The sequence below is a fragment of the Nuphar pumila genome, chromosome 6, assembly GCF_984573655.1.
Source record: "Nuphar pumila chromosome 6, dmNupPumi1.hap1.1, whole genome shotgun sequence".
In the NCBI taxonomy this organism is placed as follows: domain Eukaryota; kingdom Viridiplantae; phylum Streptophyta; class Magnoliopsida; order Nymphaeales; family Nymphaeaceae; genus Nuphar; species Nuphar pumila.
Window position 1 is genome coordinate 98,876,825 of NC_143254.1, and position 23,590 is coordinate 98,900,414.

The window sequence follows — 23,590 nt, forward strand, 5'->3', positions numbered from 1 at the left end:
GAGAGACGGACGATCTCCTCAGTCGAACTGCTCCTGTCGATGAGTACAGGCCTTCAAGCAGTGGGTGAGCATGGACCGATCTCTGTAAGCCTTCAATTTCACACACAACCACTGCCCATCAAGTGGTGTATATGTAGGTATAAAAAGGATACTTTCGAAGGGTCACCATGCATCATACCAAAAGGTATGATGTATGAGAAGAGGCACTAACGAAGGGGCACCTTGTTTCCCAACATTCTCCCACTTGACCCGAGTATGTGAAAGTTCATGTGGATAGGTCTTAAGTCCACTTTATCAGTCCAAATTTTGTTGTTATGCTAAACTCTTAAATTTTATGAGCAAACTTGATGCATAACCAACAAAAGAAAGAAAGAGAGAATCATATCTTTATTACGAAAAATGTGATCACATAAAAGTTAGTGTACATGATTGCAGGATTTCAAACAAGCCCATCCTCTTAACATGTTCGGCATATAATCCCGGAGCCAAACCCTTAGTCAGAGGATCAACTATCATTTCCTTAGTCTCAATGTTATCAATATACACCAAAAGATTCTTTGTCCTCTCCTTTACAACAAAATACTTCAACTCCATATGCTTACAAGATGTAGTACTTTTGTTGTTATTGGAGAAGGATACAACGACTTCATTATCACAGAATACTTTAAGTGGTCTCCCAATGGATTCAACCACCTGAAGTCCTGAGATAAAGTTTCACAACCAAATGGCCTGTGAAGTTGTCTCAAATAGAGCTATGAACTCAGCCTCCATGGTGTGGGCAGCAGTAGTGGACTGCTTCCCACTCCTCCAAGAAATCGCACCACCGGCTAGCAGAAAAATGTATCCTGTGGTAGACTTTCTGCTGTCAGGACAACCTCTCAGATCTGCATCTGAATAGCCAATAACCTCAAGGTGGTCCGCCTTTCTGTAGGTTAACATATAACTCTTTGTCCCTTGCAGATAGCGCATGACTTTCTTAGCAGTCTTCCAGTGAGCAAGACCAGAATTCGACTGAAATCTGCCAAGGACCCCGACTGCAAATGATATGTCAGGACGAGTGCATGTCTTAGCGTACTGCAAGTTGCCGACCACTGATGCATATGGTATCATGGTCATCTGTCATTTTTCTTCTTGAGTCTGTGGGCAGTCTTTAAGGCTCAATTTATCTCCTTTTAATATGGGTGCCGTAGTAGGAGCACAATGCTCCATCCCATATCTTTTGAGAATTTTATCAATATAAGCTTTCTGAGAGATGCCTAGTACACCTTTAGACCTATCTGGATGGATCTCAATGCCGAGAACATAGGCAACCTTTCCCAGATCTTTCATTTCAAAATGGAAGGATAGAAATTGCTTGGTTTCTATCAGCATATCCTTATTGTTGGTTGCAAGTAAGATATCATCCACATAAAGTACCAGATTATGAACTTACTCCCACTTGTCTTGAGGTATACACATCGATCAACGATGTTTTCTGTGAATCCAAAGGTCAAGATGACTTTGGTGAACTTTATATACCATTGACGGGAGGCCTGTTTAAGTCTATATATTGACTTTTTTAACTTGCAAACCAAACGGTCTGACTTATCTTTATAGAAACCTAGAGGTTGTTCCATGTATACCTCTTCACTTAATTCATCATTTAGCAAAGTTGTTTTTACATCCATTTGGTGTAACTCTAGATCAAAATGAGCTACTAGGGCAAAAAGAATCCTCATTGACTCTTTAGTCAAGACAGGAGAAAATGTCTCGTTGTAGTCAATGCCTTATACTTTTCGATATTGCCTTTAGCAACCATCCTTGCCTTATACTTTTCGATATTGCCTTTAGAGTCTCTTTTGGCCTTGAAGACCACTTGCACCCTATGGGCTTGACTCCTCTAGGCAATTTGACAAGGTCCCATACTTGGTTTTTGGCCATAGAGTCTAGCTCTTCTTTCATGGCCTCTATCCAAGATGAAGATTGCTCACACTCAATAACTTTCTTAAAAGAAGATGGATCTTCAATATCTATGAAATCATTGGGCTTTTGTAGATACACCACATAATCTGGATGAATAGCAGATCTTTTAATTCTTGTGGATCTCCTGACAGGTGAACTAACTTGATCAACCTGTGGATGCTCTTCAACATGATCCACAAATGGTTCTTCTTGAGTTGGTGTATTATTAATAGAATCAACTTATGTTTCATCATTCGAATAAATAATGAAACGAAGTTTTAAATTTTCAGGTGGAGTAACTTTATCCTAAATTTCCTCAAAAGAGAGATTTTGCAATGCATTTATACCAACAGAACCATCTTCTAAAAATCTAACTTTATCCGTTTCTACTATTTGTGGTGTATGAGAGGGACAATAAAACCTGAAACCTTTTGACCTTTCTGGATAACCAATGAAGAAACCACTGATTGTCTTGGGGTCAAAAGCTTTAATGTGGGCATTATATAATTTTGCTTCTGCAGGACAACCCTATATGTGCATGTAACTTAGACATGGTTTCCTACCTGGCTACAACTCATAAGGTGTTGTTGAGACAACCTTAGTAGGGACCTTGTTTAAGACATGTACAGTTGTTCGCAGAGCTTCACCCCACAGAGTGATGGGAAGGGTTGAATAATTCAGCATTGCAGGTATCATTTCTTTAAGCGAACGATTTTTTCTTTCAGCTACACCATTCTGGTATGCACTTCCTGGCATGGTGTACTGAGAAACTATTCCTTCTTCCTTAAGAAATCGTGCTAATGGTCCTTCCCGTTGACTCATCTCAGTTAAACGCCCATAGTACTCGCCACCTCGATCTGATCTAACTATTTTTATTACGTCCCCTGTTTGTTTCTCTACTTCTTTCTTGAAGTCTTTGAAAACATTATAGACTTCAAACTTTTCAAATAATAAGTAGAGATACATGTATCGGGAGTAATCATCAATGAAGGTGACAAAGTACCTTTCTCCAGTATAACAAGGAGAGAAGGGTCTACATACATCTGTATGAACAATTTCCAACTTGTGGTTGCTCCTTTTGAAACCTTTCTTGTATGTGTTGGTTTGCTTGTCCTTTATGCAATCCAAACATGATTCCTTAACTGTGAAATCAATGGATTTAAGAATCCCTTCTTTCACAAGTCATTGGATCCTATCTTTAGAGATATGACCAAGACGACGATGCCAGAGCATATAGGATTGCTCATCTAATAAGCCACGTTTATTGCCAATCAACACATTTTCTGAGGAAAGGGTTTCATAAAATTGGACATTAGTTTCCAGACGATACAATCCATCACATACATTCACAGAACCAACAAGAACTGAATTCTTATAGATAGTCATTTTTTAATTTTCAAATTTAAAACAATATCCAATGAAATCCAGTTTTGACACAGAAATGAGGTTTCTGTTGTATGTAGGTACATAAAATGTATCAAATAAGTCCAAAATAAAACCATTTCCCAAAGTTACTCTACAAGTTCCAACGACCTTAACATATGAGCGCATCTTATTTCCTGAGAAGATGCTCCTTTCATGATCCGTTGGATTCCTTCTGTTTAGAAAGACCTGCAAGGTATTGGCAATATGTATAGTGGCACTCGAATCAATCCACCAGCTATTAATTGGAATGTTGATTAAATTACATTCATGAGAGATAAATGACAAATTACCTTTCTTTGCCAGCCATTTCTTGTGCCTCATGCAGTCTGCCTTTAAATGTCCCTTCTTCTTGCAAAAGAAGCACTTGATAGAAGATTTTTCATGGGACTTGGGGACTGACCCATTGGACACAGACACATCTGAGTTCATCTTTGCCTTTTTCTTAAAGGCATTCTTCTTTGGTCCATGCCTTTTGTGACCTTTATAAGAAGATACATGAGCACTATGTATCTTCTCTCCTTTCAGTCTCTCTTCTTCCTCAACACACTTGGACATCAAGTCATTGAATGTCTATTCATCATTATGAGTGTTATAGAAGATCCTGAAAGGTCCATATTCACTAGGCAAAGAAGTCATTATTAAGTGGACCAGGAAGGAATCAGATATGCTGACTTTCATGTCATTCAATTAAGTTGCCATATTTCTCATTTCTAGAATGTGTTGTCGGATGTTCCCCCCACCGGTATATTTCATAGATATTAACCTTGTCATCAAGGTGCTAGCCCTTGCTTTATGTGAACTGACAAACTGCGCCTATATAGCTTCCAGAAATTCTTTTACTATTCTGCATGTGGGTATGGCGCTCCTGATATTCTTAGCCACACGAGACTGCAAAAGCAGTAGATTAAGTCTATTTGAGCGCTCCCACTTATCAAAATCAATTTTCTGTTCAGTTATACTATTGTCAGTTAAAGGTGCAGGCTCAGGCTTGCGCAGGGCTAAATCTAGATCCATATAACCTAATGTGAATTATACAGTTTCCTTCCAATCATTAAAATTCGAGCCGTCTAGAAAAGGAATATGACTTGGATCATCAGAAACCACAGAATTGGACGCTGTAATGACAAAAAGAACATTAATAAATATTCAAGCATATTCAAGATTTGAAAAGGTAAATGCAATAATAAGACCTCTTTATCATTTACACTTTTCTAGGCAAGTGCTAGGGGTCATTATGGTCCCACTTTGGTGAGTACCCATAACACGCAAATGCACTTCGCCTCCCACTATTTGATAAAACTGAAAAAAAACATGTAGCCAGAGACAAGTCGACATGGCACCTTTGGGTGCTACATGTTTCATGTACTGGGATACATTCTTTTCATTTTATCCTGCTAGACTCTGAACATGACATCACTGTCTTTGGGCAATCCATCATTTCATCAAGTCTAACACAATTCTAATATTGACTCATCCCATTATTGGTACATAATAACTTAATTAAGCATACATTTGATCACTTTGGTGATTACAAATGCATTTTAATCACAATTCAAATACCATTCTTTATGTCAATATTGTCCATATGATGCACAAAAATACATATTTCTAAGACATTAATGAAAACATCATGCATCATAACATAATGTGAGAAATAAACTAAGTGTTATACATGTAAAGTGCTTAAAACTTCTTAATTGATTCTAAACTGAATGAATCAATCACACCAATACTCCAAAATGGTCCAAGAGAGCCCCCAAAACATTGAACCGACACCATAACCATTCAAACCGATCATTTTATACATAAAATATTCAAAAAGAATAAAGAAACTGTGAAAATGGCTTCTGAACCGGTCATAAAGCAGTGAAACGGTCCAGAAAACCCCCAAATCGGTTTGAAAAAGCTTTGAACTGATAAAAAAAAGTACTGAAACAGACTAGAACAGTCAAAACAGGTTCTATAAAACATTGAACCGGCCCTCAAACGCCTAGAACCGGTCCCAGAAAACAAGGAACCGGTCTGAAACTGATAGAACCGGTCCCAGAACGGATGAACCAGTTCTGGAACCGATTTGTCCAATTCCAGACAGATTTGTTCTGGAACGGGCTTTTCCAGTTTCGAACAGATCGGTTTTGGAACCAATTTGTTCCCTGTTATCCGGTACAGGAACTGGATCGGGTCGGGTTCAATGAGGAACAATATTCGGGATCCAAAATCCAAATGGATCCGAGTACCGAGTCATTAGTCTGGGTCGGATACAGTGTCAGACCCGGATCCAGAAAGCTTTATTGGATCTGGGTTGCGGGTCCGGGTCTCCGAATCTGAAGGAGACCCGAACCCCGACACGACCCGGGTCATGACCCCCCCGGATCGGGTCTTCAACACCAGACCCGATCCAAAAAGTAAAATAAAACCTATTAGGGTTTTATTTTCATTCTTCTTGAAACCTCAGAGAGAAAAAAAAAGGGGTGAAACAGCTGGCAGTGGGCCGACCACTACTGACCGGTGGGCTGACCACCGACGACCGGTGGGCTGACCACCGGCGACTGACGCCTATGGAGGAATACAAAGCATCGCCGTTTCCCGGCGTTGAGGCTCGACCCAAAAGCAAAAAGGGGGTAAAGATGAGGCAGCGACGAGCGAACGTCGGTCCTCCAGCGACCGACGTCTCCGGCAGCAAGGAGCAGAACAACGTCGGAAAAAGGTTTTCCCGGCGTCACTCAGCCACCTTACGCCGACAGACATCCCTCGGATGCCGCATGTCGCCGGACGGCGAAAGCAACCCATTTTCCGGCGATAAACCTCCTCCCCTCCAGCGCTTCAGCCCGCGGCGACCCCGGATCCGGCTGTCCCGGCGGTACGATCCTTCCCTTCTCTAGTTTTTTTTAGCAGTATCCCGGCGACAGATGCTGTCGACCGAGACATGAGAGAAGAGAAAACTGACATAGCTGAGTCGCCAAGTCGGGTCTCGAACCGAAACGGTTCGATTCTTGAGACGAATGATTTGACCCGGTTTAATAAAATCGGGTCTCTCTACGGATCAGGTCCAACTGGATCTGACTCAGATCCAAAAGGATCCGAGTCAGAATCGGTTCCAAAAATAGACCTAACCCTAAGGAAAAAACGCCGGTTCCAGTTATCCCTCTTTTCTGTTTTAACAGAAATACAGAGAGAAGAAAAAAACATGGATCGTAGGGGGACGAACCAGACTTATAATCGTGGCTCTGATACCACAATGTGGAGAATCATAGGAGAAACACATTGTGTATAACACGTTGGTGAAGAGATATCATCACATACCTGTCCCTGCCATGGCGTTTATGCGAGAGACGGGCGATCTCTTCAGCCGAACTGCTCCTGTCGATGAGTACAAGCCTTCAAGCAGTGGGTGAGCAGGGACCGATCTCTGTAAGCCTTCAATTTCACACACAGCCACTGCCCATCAAGTGGTGTATATGTAGGTATCCAAAGGATACTTTCGAAGGGTCACCATGCATCATACCAAAAGGTATGATGTATGAGAAGAGACACTAACGAAGGGACACCTTGTTTCCCAACACTCTACTGATGTAATATTGTATCTTTATCATAGAAAAATGAAAAAAAATAGCCTAGCTAATCCTTATGTTGAATCGGAATCTGATTACTAATTGGTTAAAAACAAATTTTAACCATTCATTTTTTATTTTAGATCATATATATATATATATTGTAGATAAGAATATTTTCTCGAGATTGTATAGAATTAAAAAATCTTAATTTTAATTGTCATGAGATTTTCTTGGATGAAAATTTGTCGTGGAATAAGATAAGGAATCAAATGGATAAAAATCCTAACAGGTGACATGCAAGCCTAAGATGATTTATTGCCTTGTATTTAGGGCTGGCAAAACAAGCCTCGTTCAAACCCCTAAAATAGGCTCGGCAAGCTGATTATGAACAATAGGAACTCGGCTTGGCTTGACTCATAGAAACTTGTTAAGCAGTAAGCAATGTATTTTACACATATTATACTTTTTTTGTAATCCCATTTCTTCCAGCTCTAAACGATGCATTTTTTCTATAAACCAGCTAGTTTAAACTTGACTCATTTAACTTGGGTTCATTATGAGCTTGAACTCGGTTTGACTCTCCACAACAATAAGCCAAGCTTAAACACTTCAAGCTTGGTTGGTTCAGCTCGTTTACCAGCCCTAATTGTATTGTGGAGATCTTCCTACGATTGTGGTGGCTGGAAGATATCCTATGTAAATATTGTAATTGCTTCCTCTTTTAAATTAGAACTCTCTCATGGTGCGAGAGTAACCCTATAGTGGACGTATGTGTTATCACTGAACCACATATGCCAGGGGGGGGGGGGTCCTTGTGTTGGGACGTTGCAAGTTCAAAACCCAACGGTATAGTTGTATAACTATTGGTACGAGTCTACCTAATCCCAGCTTGCCTTTCAAAAAAAATGTCTGTACTATGTTTGAGTGTGTGCATTTCTACTGTTGTTCCCGTGTTTGCATGGTATCAGATCAGAGACTCTGGGATACTGAGAGCATAATCTAGTGTTAGTTCATAGCATCTCAATCAATATTGTGAAAAGCGTTGAGGCTAAGCGAAGTGCTCCACCAAAAAATGAGGCAAGGCGTAAGCCTCGAGGCATAAAGCATAAGCCTCATTTTTTTTGAAAACTTAAAAACAATTATAAAAAATATCAAAAATTATAAATAAATAAGAAAATACAAAAAAATAAAATTTAAATTCATATTCATATTCAACACATTCAATGAATTCAAATTAGTATTCAACATATATTACAATGAATTTCAACATAAAAAAATTGAGATCTAAATGTAGTCGCACATTTTTAACAACACTGGTCTCAACCTTACACAACCTTCTCATTAGTGGAGTCAACACTAGTGGTTTCAGACTTGTTGGATCCATGATCCATGGCCCATTAGAAGATCCCAGCTCAACCGGTTCTTCTCGGTCAGTGGGTGCACCCAAACAACCCCTAACGGAATTCCAACAAAAAATATGGAATTCTCATGGATAGTGTAACCTACATGTGTGGTGTCAACTTCCAACAAAGGCCCGTTTGTTCCCCTCAATCCTGTTGGCAAATGGCCCGTTTTCATATGAAAATCTATCATTTTGCTGCAGTGGGTGAAACAAACCCCACTGTTGTGAAGCCTAAGTGAGGACCATGTTTTCAGCTCACCTTGGGAAAGCAATTTCCAGCCTCTCCTATGGTGCTTAGGTGAGTCCCTTGTTTTCAGCTCCCCTTGGGAAATCAATTCTCTGTGAGGCCGTGTGCATTTTGCCAATGCGGCCTTTCATAAGAAAGGCACTTCTCTTTCCATCCGTTGAGACAAACGTGCCTTAAGGCCCTTTTGGACAAAAGGGAGCTATTCCAGTGTCCTTGGGGACACGACCGGACTCGCTATGACACACTGATACAAACACAGATTCATACATCCATTATTTTAATATTTTTAATAATAATTCATTGCAATTGTAATTTAAAATATTAAAATTAGATTTTATTGAGTAACAATTTCAAAAAATCTGCATCCTTGTGTCCTATTTTTTAAAAAGGGTTCGAAGATTAATTAAAGATGCCCTACTCCCATGAAAATAACAAAGATTAATTAAATGTCAAACCACTTATTCAATTACAAATTCATTCAAAGTCATATATAAAACAACAACTTCTATAGTGTTTTTAACTACAAGGAAATGTAAAAAGCTAAAATAAACTTTCCACAGATCTTTGAGGACTCAAAATAGTAGTTTGTAACCAAAACAAAGCACTAAAAGACCTAAGATCCAAATTTCGGTACTTGAGCTAAAAACCTGCTTAAACCTCAAATTACATCCCAAACACTAATCAAATGTTGTTCTTGCAATTGTTTTTGGCATCTCTCTTCTCATTGAACCAACATGTCTCCCAAAGATGGTTTTAAGTTGAGTCGGCACTTTGAAGTCAAGGATAATACCGATGTTGTCAGTATCGGAATCTGACCTTTATAGTGTGAACAACGGTTCAGGTGTATCGTCCGACACCGATACTCAAGTGTATCATTCTGAATCGGTAAAAAATAAATAAAAAATATTGTGTGTCAATCAGAACATGACACGTGTTAAAACCACTAAAATAATATTTAAAAAAATAATTATAAGCTATTTTTACATTTATTAAAAAACAGCCTATTCAGGTCAGTATCGTATCGATTTTCTGGCGATACTATACACACCGATACTGACAACACTGGTTAATACTATGCCACCATTTTACCATTCACTCACAATCTTGCGCCCTCTAATTACGGCTGCAAATTGAGCGGATATGATCGGATACCTGACCCAAATCCCACGCATTATGATTTAGATAATTATTGCAAGATCCAAATGAAGAGTTGAATTGGATTTGGATTTGCTAAAATCATTTTTTTTAATTTGGATTTGTATTTAACATTTTATTTAATTTTGACCAGGATAAAAATCCAATCCAATTTCATTTTTTTTTACATGTAAAGAGCTTAGTGTTTCTTTTTTCAGATCCAGTATGTCACATGTATTGGATCCAGACTCAACCCTACCATATCGGATCTGTTATGAATCCAGATTTGGCATTGGGATTTATTGTATTTTGGATTCAAATTTGGATCTAACAAGACCTGGCCGGCATCCAATCTATTAGCAGCCCTACCTATAATTAATCATGGTAAGTCAATAAAGTCATGTTTTGTAACATCTACATGACTTGATATTCACTTGCAATAAATTATTTAGAAATTGGCTTTTATTTGGTAGAAAAAAACTTGGAAGTTCAAGATGAAGAAGCTTGTGAAATTGGCTTATAGTGCTCTCTAGATCTTTTACATCACTCAACTCATTGACGTGTCTAGTTTTTTTTATAACCAAGAAAACACACCTCACTCATTCACGAGCTCATTGGTGAGAAAACTAGTTCGGTTTCACTCATCCCCCATCTTCATACTCCTTCCAAATTTTATGATTCAAGTTGTTTTCATCAAATCTGACTTTATAAATGGATTTGGCATGGACAATTTAATAATAATCAACTTTAGGATCATATTTTTTTAATGAAAAAAATGATTTTTTTATATAAAAAAATTGTGTTTTGTCAACCATTGATTTTTGAACCACCAAAAGATCCTGCATACAAGTCCGATTCCACGGGGTTTAAATGTAGATATTCATTAAATGAATGATGTATATAACATCTATGGAGTCCATTCCCTACTGTTATGGGGTTTAAATGTAGAAATTCAAGATACCCACGGCATTCTTGTGCATAAACAAATTAACAAAATTGAAAATTTTGGAAAATATTTTTAAACTGTAGAACATAAATGGAAATTATAGACGCAAATGGTCACTCAAAAAACATTGAGACTCCCATTCCCTACTGTAATGAAAGTCAAGTACTAGTAGGAAAGTCGATTGCTTTCATTCATTTATTATGTCTACATGGAACATTGACCCATTACTTGTGGATTCTTATAAGCTGTATAAAATCAATTATGCAGGCTACATCAATTTGTCATTTTCATCCTTGTCATACGATCTTGTATTTAACTCTGACTTGCCTACTGAAAACACTTAACAAAATCATATTTTTGTTACATTTGCAGCACTGACTTCTGAATTTGATCTACTCATATTAAGCTTTAATGAAGTTGTTAACCGAATGATGTACACAAAATAGTGCTGCCTAATGTGATCGAAGCATTTTGTCAACTGATAAGATATTAGAAGATCGAATCCATAAAGTTAAATCATGCATCATCCTTACTGTTGATATATGCTATATTATCTTGGCAAAAAGTAAACGAGAGTGGTATCACCCATCATCTCTTAGCTGGGTGACAGCTTTCAACCGCCATGGCTAGATAACTTTATGTTTAGGGATGCAAATGGGTCAGATCCATGATGAAGGTTTGGTGATTTTTGGCTGTTCCAACTCGACCTGGATCCAACTTTCGCATGTACTTAGCTGTTCCTGATCCGATCAGTTTGCATCCCTGCTAATGTTCTAGTTGAGCTTTAAGAAAAATTTAAGAGCCATCCAGTCTTCCAGGCTCTAGAAAAACGTCCCTAGAGGTTTAAAAATGAACTGCTGAGAGAAAATCTGTTTAGCGGTGGTGGTCGGAAGCTGCTCATCTAAGAGATGAACGGTATCTCGGTGGCCCTAATACCAACAGGGTTACCTCTGACCTGATCTGCTCTCAAGTAAACAAAATGGAGGGACCCTAGGAGATGAATATTCTTAATTAGGAGAGCATTAAATTGATTGACAGTATATTCTAGTCATACATTATACTATCATGCTTTTCAATCAATATGTATTTACTGCTATAAGATAGGCGTGTTCTTATCGCTTTTGTTGTTCAATGCAGTTGTTGTGGGTCTTGTGGTCTTGCTTAAGCGAGCTGCTGTATCGTGTTTCATTGATCATTTGTAGGTTTTTGACTTTTCAGGTCATATTCTTACTTATGCTGATGATATGATCATTTTTTGTCATGCATTACAAGAAAATCATGGATTAGCGACGAACTATATCCATCGCTTATCCGTCGCTAAACAGTTTAGCGACGGATTAGCGATGGATAGAGGCCATCACAAATTTTTGCTCGCTAATTAGCGAAAAAACTTATCTGTCGTTAATTCCATCGCTAATTTGCGACAGCTTAGCGACAGACATTATCTGTCGCTAAATTTAAAAAATAAAATAAAAAAAAATAATCCCTGTCGGGCGGTATTCCGGCAGCAATAAGCTGGACTTATACCGCACCCGACAGACATTGCACGAAACAATCGCTCTGCCTCGTCGTCGGACTTGTATCGTCCTCCGTGAATTGGTGCTCTCCGGCGTCGCTGTCCTCCGTGAACCGGCATCGTTGTCCTCCGTGAACCGGCGTCACCGTCCTCCGTAAACTGTCATCCGTGAACCGGTGCTCTCTGGCATCACCGTCCTCCGTGAACCGGCATCGCCGTCCTCCGTGAACTGGCGTCGTCGCCCTCCATGAACCGACATGCTCTCCGACGTCGCCGTCCATCGTGAACCGGCGTTGTCATCCTCCGTCAACTGGCATCGCCGTCCTCCATGAACCGGCGTCGTCCTCCGTGAACAGGCGTCGCCGTCCTCCAACGATCACTCTGCATCATCGCCGTCCACCATGAACTGACTTGCACAACGATTACTCTGCATCATCAAAGTCGGTTTAAATCGAGCACGGTTGATTTAAATTTCGAACGGGGAGAGAGAGAAAATTCCACGCTCGGTTTAAATCGAAAATTAGCGAGGGATTTAGCGACAGAACTTTTTCGTCGCTAATCCGTCGCTAATTAACGACAGAAAAATTCCCTCGCTAAAATGTTTCCTTGTATTGAGAATTAGCGGCGAAATTTTTTTTGTCGTTAATCCGTTGCTAATTAGCGACGAAACAACTTTCATCGCTAATCCGTCGTTACTTAGCGACAGATTCATGAAGAAAGTTTTCTCTAGCTAATCTGTCGCAAATTTGCGACGGAAAAAATCCGTCGTAAATTTCCATCGCTAATTAACAGTTTTCTTGTAGTGATGCAAATATTCAATAGATGATTAGGTTCAAGTTTATCATTCAGTTCTTTCTCTCCCTATATGAGCTTTCTCTAAATGAGACCAAATGCTCTATTACCATGTTCAATGTTAATGCCAATAGGCTTGCAGTTGGAAAGAAAATTTTTAATTACACTATTTTTTACTTGCCTATTATGTACCTGGGCTTGCCGTTACAAGTGAAACACCTATCTTTTGCTGCTTGGGCTCTGACGCTTCAAAAAGTGAAGCGCAAATTGCTTTCGTGACAATCATCTTATCTCTCTATCGCTGGCCGTCTAACCTTAGTCAGACATGTTCTTTCAACTATTTTAGAATTTTTCATGTCTATGTTTGTGATGCCTGTGGGAGTAGAGAAGCAGTTGACGCACTTGCTGACAGGTTTTCTATGGTCTGGGTGTCAACTCAAGGGTAAGCGTCACTTGATTGGTTGGCGTTCAGTGGTCTTACATCGACGTATGGCTGGTTTAGGCATTCCTGCGCCCAGACTGCGAAGCATTGTTCTTGTCGCCAAGCAATGTTGGTTGGCCCACCAACCGGATAACCCTTATGCTAGTTTGCTTCTTGCTAAATATGGGGCTCCAACACTTATCCCAGTTCGTCTGGGAACTCGGGGTTTGGCGCTCTCGCACTTACGTAAATCATGGTTGAGAGCTTTAGCCTACTTTAGAGACCTATTTGAGGACTCCAGAAATTTTGGTCAGTGGTTGCAGTGGGCGTTGGCGCCAAGCAGAGAGTTTCTCACAAAAACAGTCTATAGATCGTTTCTCTCGTCGGGTGCTGATTGGTTGCCCGAGGATGTGCTTTGATCGAAGGGTCCTTCTCCCCGTTCTCGAGTCTTGGCTTGGTTAATTTTGCACGATAGGATCCAGACCCACAGTAATTTAAAGAAGTGGGGCATTCAGCTCCCGAGTTGGTGTGTGCTTTGTCAAGCTGCAAAAGAATCTACGTTTCACTTATTCTGATCTTACCCAATATTTGTGAAACTCTTTAGCAGGACCTGGAGGCATCCGAAGTGTTTGTTAAGGATGAGTCATTTGCATTAGATCTGATCTTGGGGCCGATTTGTATTAGGCACAACAAGAGGTGAAGGTTCATCTGGCGGACGTAGTTGCTTACTTCTTGGTGGTTTGTTTGGATGGCGCAAAATGATGCTCATTTTCGTCAAATTTCAGTTAACATTAATAACCTGGTGCATAAAATCTTGGTAGATGTTTATGCGATCTTGCGTATGCATCTTACTGATCTTCTTCTCCCTCCTGCTAATGCTACCTCTCTTTTGCCGCAATCTGGGCAAGCGGCTCCGGCGTGAGCCCGTTTATCTGTCTTATGTTCTTTTCTCTTGTGCTTTCTTTATTTGTTTTGGCTTTTGCTCTTGTTCAGTTCATGGGTTCAACATTTTGTTGATCTTCATGAGTGGTAATGTTGAATTACTCTCTCTCTCTCTCTCTCTCTCTATATATATATATATATATATATATATATATATATATATATATATATATATATATAGATTTGACTAGTTCCTCTTGAAGAACTTGACGCTTCACAGCGTTGTTGCACATCCAACTACAAAATTTCATAATGGTATTTGATCCTCTACCAAGGCTTCTCTCAAAGAAATATCTTGATTCTCGAAATGAAGCTGTCCCCACAAGGGTGAGTTTGAATCCCTCATGTCTCAGATCCAAGATATCTTGACCGATGATCCTCATATCTAAGATTCGTGGTTTTTTTGCTGCAATTGATATGCACCATCAATTAAGGTTTTCTATATATTTAAATTGCTTGTTTTTCTTGGAAAGAGCTAACCCTCCATTTGGTAGATCTAACCGTGATCTGCATTTGTTTAATAGAAAATGTGTTTTGGATCCTCTACTTAAAAGATCCTTCTTATGCATCATAATTGGATAATTCAAGAGTCTGCATTATAAAACCAAGCATCTAGATAACATCCTTATGGTAAAATTTAAGAAAAAAACCCATAAAAATCTTGGTTCATACTCCAGTTTGCATATTTTCAGTTAACAAATCTTGACTCTCGATATATATATATATATATATATATATATATATATATATATATATATATATATATATATATATATATATATATATATATATATATATATATATATATGGAGAGAGAGAGAGGGGAGTAGGGATGGCAGTGGACCGGGGGACAACGAGACCCCGCCTCGCCCCGCTTGGACCAGGGATGAAGGGCATGAAACGGGGATGGAGGAGGGAATGGACTTACGCTTTCCCCCGCCCTGCTCCGTCCCCGTCTCCATCCCAAACTTCGCCTTGCCCCGCCCGGTCCCCAATCCTTCAAGGGATGATTATAGATCGAGGAGAAACGGGCCCCTGTCCCGCCTCACCCCCGTTTGGACCGAGGATGGAGGACTTGAAACGGGGATGGAGGCGGGGGTGGAGGTTAAAATCCATCCCCGTGCGGGGATGGAGGTTCAGATTTTGAGACGGGAGGGGGGGGTGGAGGCCTTGTCGACCCCCGCCCCCGCGCCGGTCCACTGCCATCCCTAGAGGGGAGAAATTGGTTTCTCGACCATCCATATGGTGTGAAATTGCCTATTTTTTTTATGTTTTAAGTCATGTTTGATAAATCTGAACCCATATATGTGTTTAGCATTATCTATTTGCTAGGAATCGATTACAGGATCCTGTTTTTTCTGATGAAAAATATAATTTTGAGTTTTTTAATTAAATTTTTTTTTTGAATCCTCAAATTTTGAGGCCTTATAAAAACTACTCACACGTTATAATTTGATGACCCAAAAGCCTGTTCTTGCTAAATATACCGTGCAGATCATACCTATAAGGTAAGATTCCAAATAAGAGAACTAGAAATTTGGAAATTAAGACCGCTCAGACCTCTCTCTTTCTCTCTCTCTCTCTATATACAAAACAGTGTATCATCGAACGCCTCTGGCGTTGAATGAGGTCGAACGTGCAGCTAAAGACCTGGTTTCCACCCAAATCTTTAGCGCGGCCCACTAAAAAGTATACACGCAAAAAATTAATGCCGCTGATCACACGCACGATCAGTGGCTCAAATTCGTCCAATTTTGTACAGGACATTTTGTGTATTTGACGATACACCCTATCTATCTTTCTCTCTCTCTCTCTCTCTCTTTCTATATATATATATATATATATATATATATATAAAGAGAGAGAGAAAGAGTATATATATATATAGAAAGAGAGAGAGAGAGAGCCAAACGACGCTTGTTTGACTATCGATCCTTCTATGCTTATCCAATTCCAATTTTGTCTTCTCATCACATGTTGTCTAGCTCGTCTGGCCCAACATCTTCATCTAAACAGTTTACTGCCAAGTAGTGACAACATCATCTCTTAGTCATCTTTTCATCTCTCTAGGTCATCGATCATTATAGGGTGACCTACCAGGTAATGCTTTCTTTGTAATTTCTAGATTTAGATTTTGGATTATCAGTAGAACCGTATGTAACACTCTTGTCAATCTTATCCTATGTCAGTAGGCCCAACTGGGGCTGGTAAACGAGATGAACTAATACAACAGAGGGTGTTCAAGCTTGGCTCATTTCTTGACCCGAGCTGAGCTTGAGCTCATAAAAAAAACCCCAGCTAAAACAAGCCAAGCATGAGCAAGCTCATTTAATAAATATATTTGTTTAAAAGTTAAAAATAAAATACAATTTGGAACCTAAACCCACTAAGCCAAGCTCAAACTATCTCATTTACAACATAAATAATTGTTTCAAAGTTGTAAAGTAATAGGGTTTGAACTTTTAACTCTTAAAAGCCAAACACTTCAACCATCTTAATTTTATATTATAAAATATATGAAAAATATATTCATTATTAACAAATAAGCCTATACGAGGTGAGCAAAACAACTGCTGGTTGTTCATAAGCTCGAGTTTTGTCGAGCCTATTTCACAAGTTTGAACGAGCTCTTTATAAGCGGAACATGACCTGAGCCAGCAGTTCAACTCTGTTTTCAAAACAATTCAGAGAATCAGTCAATTCAGACTCTGAGAACTGAATCCAGCTGAATCATCCAATTTATATCAGCTACATCACTCTTTGCCAAACTTGTCTCTACAAAATGTTTTAAGTGCTGCTCTTAGTTTCAAACACAATTTACTTTAGGTCACTGAACTGCCCATAATATAATATATGTGATGGCTTTTCGTCCTGACCGTTGTATTTTTTAGGACCTTCACTCGAAGCGAATGATCGAGGTGGTTAGCCTGCCTTGCACACTTTATGTTCTCCAACTGACCAATTAATTAGTTGTAGTGTAGTTGAAGTGGAACATATATTTAGAGTGGCACAACACACTTTCGCAATATGACATTTTTTTTTTGAAAGAAATATATTTTCTTTGGCAATATGGCATTTTTTATGTGAATTCCATGGGCAGATATTTCACCTTTTGGCAATTAAAAAGAAAAATCATGCTAGGGAACAACCATTCAACCTACCGATGGATTGTAGAAACAAGAACGAAAAAAGCAAAAGAAGAAAATAATTACACACAAAAAACAAGGATTTTACTGTGTGAGAATTGCCTACCTCTGCAACCGCACCAAACGTTCTTTGTTTGATTGGGATACACAATACAGGATGTCTATGCCTCTTTAAATATGAGGAGTCTACGAATTTTACATAAAGTCTACTAGTGTTGTTCGATACAAAGATAAAATTACATAACTACGTTAAAAAAGTTGACTGGTGCATAAGATACAAGGAGTTGGATTAATGAAAATTTAAGATTTTATAACAAGGCAGTAAACAGGCTCCACACTCCAACAAATCCTCATGGCACATGAGGTGCTGCCATTGGTTTATCACAGTTGGGGCAGGTAAGGTTGGGTGGTCATTTTTTCAACCCAGAGTTTTACCTCTACCTCGCAGGGAGGCAGTTTCATTAAGTGACCCAGTTCTCATTGAGGGTTTTCCTTCCTCATAAAAAAAATAAAGGAAAAAGAAAAAAAGAAAAAAAGAAAAAAAGAAAAAAAGAAAAAAAGAAAAAAAGAAAAAAAGAAAAGAATTTTTGTCAATGATGGTTACTCAGGATCAAAACTATAATAGGTAGGGCTGGTGGCAAGTTGAACTAGATGAACTTGAGGTGTTCAAAGTTGGCTCATTCTTGTGGTGAGCTGAGTTGAGCTCGAGCTCATAGAAAGTCTAAGGTAAATGAACGAACGGGGCTCGGATCGTCCGGTAGGAGCAGTGAGTACACGTCACCTTTTGTTGGTACGTGGTAAGTTCAAATCTCAATGGTATTGTTGTGTAATTGGTGGAGTCTGCCTAACCACAGCTTGCCTTTCAAAAAAAAAAGAAAAGTCTAAGCTAAATGAGCTGAGCTCAAGCTGGCTAATTAAAAAAAAACTGAAATAAAATAGGTTTTGAACTATAAAGCTATTGCTTGAGCACCAATTGACTCATATACACAATACATTGTTTCAAAGCCTAAAAGCAGCAATATTAAAAATTCCAACCTATTGTTTGCAAAACTTCAACTATTTATTAATTATACAATTCACTCAGTAATGTAAAATATATTATTTAAAATATGCTTATTACTTAACAAGCTTATACGCGACAAGAAGGAGATGAACGCCTACTATTTGTGTTTGGCTTGCTGAGCCTATTTTGCAAGCCGAACATGAGCAACTCGTCTGAGTCAAGTCGAGCCATGAGCAACTCGTCTGTCTCACAACCTCAGAGAAGGTGCCCAACCGTTGAACAAGTACCACATATCATATAGCAATTTTGCTTAGGCTAGTAGGAAGCTCGTTTTACACGACGTTTCTGAACATTTATAATTGTAACTTCATGTTTAGTTTATGTGGTGGAGAAAAAAAATTCGGTGATCGATCCCGTAGAGCATAGACCAAGTAGGTGGTGACTTATTGTTTCTGCGTCTTGTCTTCACCTCTAGGGCTCTACTTTTTGATAATCTTATTCGCTAAAACGTGTACTGAAGTACTCCTTCCATGCAAGCCAAGCAAAAAAGACTTCCTGTGGTCATGCAACTTTGTGTGTGTGTGTATATATATATATATATATATATATATATATATATATATATATATATATATATATATATATATATATATATATATATATATATATAGAGAGAGAGAGAGAGAGAGAGAGAGAGATTCTTTTTGGCTTTTCTTTCAAAAGTTAGGTTTAATTACTTGACTTTTCTGCTTTGATAAGGATATAAAGTTGGTCTTGACTCAAATCTATCCCCAAAGTCCATCAATATTATTGAGGTGTATGGGCATGTACAAAGAGTTTTCATACACAAGGAAGTGTTACTTACATGGCACATTAGTTTTTTTTTCAAAATTTATTGAGCTGCTATTTAGTATTGTTCTCTTTCTCTCAAAGGTCTCTCTTTCCCTTCTTATTAGGCTTAAAATGAGAAAACTCTCGCCCTCTCTAGAGAAAGTGTCTTTCTCCTCCTCCTTAAATGTAATAAAATGAAATTATTTTGTAATGTTTTAAATTTATCAATATATTTTATGGTTTCTCATTATTTTTTACTTATAATCTTGATAAATGTATATGATGTAAACAATTTGTTTTTTCATTTGAGTTATCTTATTAGGCCTAATGATTTATAATAGAGTGAATGATGGAGTAATTTTAAGTCGGTATTTGAAACGCGCAGGGCAGTTAAATGTAAAAAAAATAAAAAGTTGTGCAGCTTCCCTGAATAACTGAGAAGTTGAGGTGATGCTTCGGATTTACTCTTGATGATATGCTGGAGCTATGTCAGAAATATCACCAACATTTTGAAAATATCGTGATTATAGTGTGACATTTTTAAAGACCAGTATCGTTAAAAAATATGATATTTTTTTTTAAAATCACTTATTATGACAATACCATGCTTTTATCATGATATTAAGGCAATAAAAACAGTTTTTTCCTTCATTTATACTCTAGGAAAACCAAAACGTTGTAAGGGAGACACGTTTATTTAAACCAGATTCTAACGAGATTTTTGACATCGGCTGGTAGGCTACTTTCACAGTCAAGGAACTGTGGTGACATGAGTTTGATAGCTAACGACCACACATCTGGGGTTAGGGATGGCAGTGGACGGGACGGCCCCACCTTGCCAGTTTGGACCGGGGACAGAGGACATGAAACGGGGATAGAGGTTAAAATCAAAACCCGTGCGGGGATGGACTCATGCTTTCCCCCTTCCCGATCCCCGCCTTGCCCTGCCACACCCATCCCCAATCCTTCTTTAGGGATGGCAATTGCCACTGGTTTTGACGTGGGATGGAGGACATGAACCGAGAATGAAGGTTAAAATCAAAACCCATGCGAGAATTGAGGGCAGGTAGGGATGGCAGTGGGGCGGGACGGGGGACAAGGTCTCCACCCCCGCCCCACCTCAAGATTTTATCCTCCACCCCCGCCTCCATCCCCGGCGGGGATGTATTTTATCCTCCACCCCCACCTTCATCCCCGTTTCATGTCCTCCATCCCCGGTTCAAACGGGGATGAGGCGGGGCAGGGATATTGCGGGGAAAAGTGGTCGGGTGGGGTTGAGGCGCGGATGAGACGGGGATCGTGGCGGGGCGGGGAAAAGTACTTGTCCATCCCCGCCTCCACCCCCGGACGGGGATGGATTTTAACCTTTGTCCCCGCTTCCATCCCCGTTTAATACCCTTCATCCCCGGTCCAAACGGGGCGAGGCGGGGCCCCGCTTTCCCCCAGTCCACTGCCATCCCTAAGGGCAGGATTTTGAGACGGGGCGAGGGTAGAGACCTTGTCCACTGTCATCCCTACCTGGAGGGCGGCAGTGGGTCCCAACTTACCTGAAAACCGTACTATTTTAAGTAAAACTTATTGGATTTGGACACAATGACTGTCATTTAGCTTTTTTTTCTTTTTGTTTTTTTATTGTGACTACACAAGATTAATATTCTTTGAATCAGCACGCATTGATTAGAATCTGAGTTCACCACAATTGCCATGAAGATTTGTGGACTCGATGACACGGGGATGCGGTACATTTGACTCGTAAGATCGTTATTTTTTAAATAGGGCAATAACAAAACTTTTTAAACTTTTAATCAATAAAAACTATTTTTTTATATTTTAACATTTTAAAAATACTTTGGATTCAGGTATGATACGGATGGAAAAAGATAAAACTGAATCATGTCCGACCTAATCAGATTCCGATTGGGATTCAGAGTTGTATAGAAAGAGTTAAAACCGAATCAGGATCAGACTAGCTTAGAACCCAATATTTACACTTAATGGGTTTCAGGTTTTAGTTGGATTGAGATTTTAATCAGATTCGGACTGGGTTCCAATGCAAAACTCAATACCGAACCCGAATCCAATTTCTAATCAGATCCAGATTTAGCACCCAAATCAGAACAATCGGATTTAGATTCAGGTTGAATGTCCCATTACATCTGACCCGTTGACATTATTGATTAAGAGAAGTAATAAAAAAACTCATTATAAAATATCATAATATCGATTGTACGAGCCAATGTCTGAATGCACGCGTCCACGCATGTCACCAGGGACACCACTAAAATGGCATGACCTTGTGACATAGCCACCGACTGATGAGTGTGTTTACAGGACGACTTAGTCCCGTCATTAGTCGGCTCCGCCTCTAGTGTCAAATGCAAAACATGAGAGACTCGCCAAAGCATGGGGCATTTTGTAATTTGCGTCCCGCTTTTGACAGCAACCAGCGTCCGGTGTGAACCCGTGAGAATGACACTTCTAGAACGCAATAAACTTGTGATGCATGTCGCTCAAATGGGCCATTAGGAGGTGTTTGATACCCTGTCTGCGCCCGTCCGTAGGATTCCTAGAATGTTCGGGTGCCACACGTGTCTGCATCCTGTGAACGGGAAAATAACGTCTCTTATTGTTTCGTGCCCCCCACGAAACAGCAGAGGACTAACACACGTCTGGATGCGTGAAAAAAACAAAACAAAAAATGATTGTAATACCTAATGATATTTTATACAATAACCAGAACATATTGTAATATTACTTGCATACTCACCTATCGAATTTCAGCAGAATTTAAAAATATTATTTTATAATTTTTCTTTTATGATAAGCAAGCTCGGGTTAGGTAGACCCCTACCTGATATCTCTTAATGTGTAAGAAAAACTCAGTTTCATTTGGTAAAAGTTGAGTTTCGGTGATGAAAGTAGAATTTTGGTAGGAAAGTCACTTTTATATTTAGTATAAGGGTAAAATCTTCAAAAATGCCCCCAAAATTCTGTTGAAATCGATTGGGTGGGATGCAAGGAATATCGTGGTATCCACTATCCAGTGTTACGTGAAATATCATTATTCTCAGGGGTAGGACGTTGATTTTAAAAGAAAATGCTTTATTTTTTATAGAACTGGACAGGGTCGGACAACGAGTCCCATCATGCGCCTCTGTGGTTCAAACACCCTCTTAAAGTTGGTCCTCAATTTGTGGGCATCAACTTTGACTTTAGTCAACCACATCGTGTTCCATCCTGGTAGTCGTTCACACATCTAATGCAATAATGAAAATTTTCCAATTCTTTAATTACATTCCTCTCTCTCTCTCTCTCTCTCTCTCTCTCTCTCTCTATATATATATATATATATATATATATATATATATATATATATTAAACCATTTTAAATGGCCCCAAGAGCCAGGTTTTAGGCATTTGAAGTCATAGATATATTTTGTATAATTTTATTAAATTAGTTATTGTTAAAGATTAAATATGTTTTTAGAATGATAAAAATCAATGGCATCTACTGCGTTCACACTTGATAAAATAAGAATCAAGTTTTTTGTTATACTGATTCAATCTAATGTATATATTTTAATGAATAAGCAATGATGAATACATAAGCAAGCATGGGCTAAGCAAAAAATATTTGCAACTATAATATGTGTTTTAAGGCATTTAAGAGATACTATATATATATATATAGTAATGCCTTCGTTCTGCCCCCATTAAGCTCTTTTAAAAATCATAGTTTTTAGTATTTTTTTCACTTGTAATACCATAGATATAATTTATAGGTTTTATTTAGTGGAAACCAGCTTTTGGATCACCCGAATCTGACCTGTATATAGTTTTTTTAGGTAATAAAAAAAACAATGGTTATGAAAGCATCAATTTTTTTTTGGTACATAAAAAAATATTTTTTGATAAAAAAATAATATGATCCAAAAATAGATTCCCAGTAAATAAAGCATGCTAAAACACATGTACTATGGGGCCTAACGGGACAGAACGAGAAAAGAGAGCCTAACAATTTAAGTTTGTGCGTGGAGGGCGGGGTGTTGTATCGAAGGAAAAAAAAGGTTCTTAATTTTGTTTAATTACTGATAAAGTGTGTGACTAATATAGAATAGAAGTATCTTCTACTTTCAAAATTTTATTGGAATATGCTCTTATTAAAGAGGAATGCCGTGTGAGCGTGGGGCCTAACGAAACACGGAGCTTACTTGGTTAGATGGACAAAGCATGTGAACGCACATACCATTAGTCAGTATCCGCGGATTGCGGGTCACTCTCAAATTACAG

General features: G+C 38.8%; 1 protein-coding gene across 1 annotated transcript; it reads right to left on the bottom strand.

The window, feature by feature from the left end:
- Window positions 1–405: 405 nt before the first annotated feature.
- LOC149835367 (secreted RxLR effector protein 161-like) lies at window positions 406–1,116 on the bottom strand. Its single transcript, XM_090009572.1, has 2 exons — window positions 876–1,116; window positions 406–701 (listed from the first exon to the last, which is right to left on the bottom strand). The coding sequence occupies exons 1-2, from the start codon at window positions 1,114–1,116 to the stop codon at window positions 406–408; spliced, it is 537 nt and encodes a 178-aa protein (XP_089865698.1).
- Between the last annotated feature and the right edge of the window lie 22,474 nt (window positions 1,117–23,590).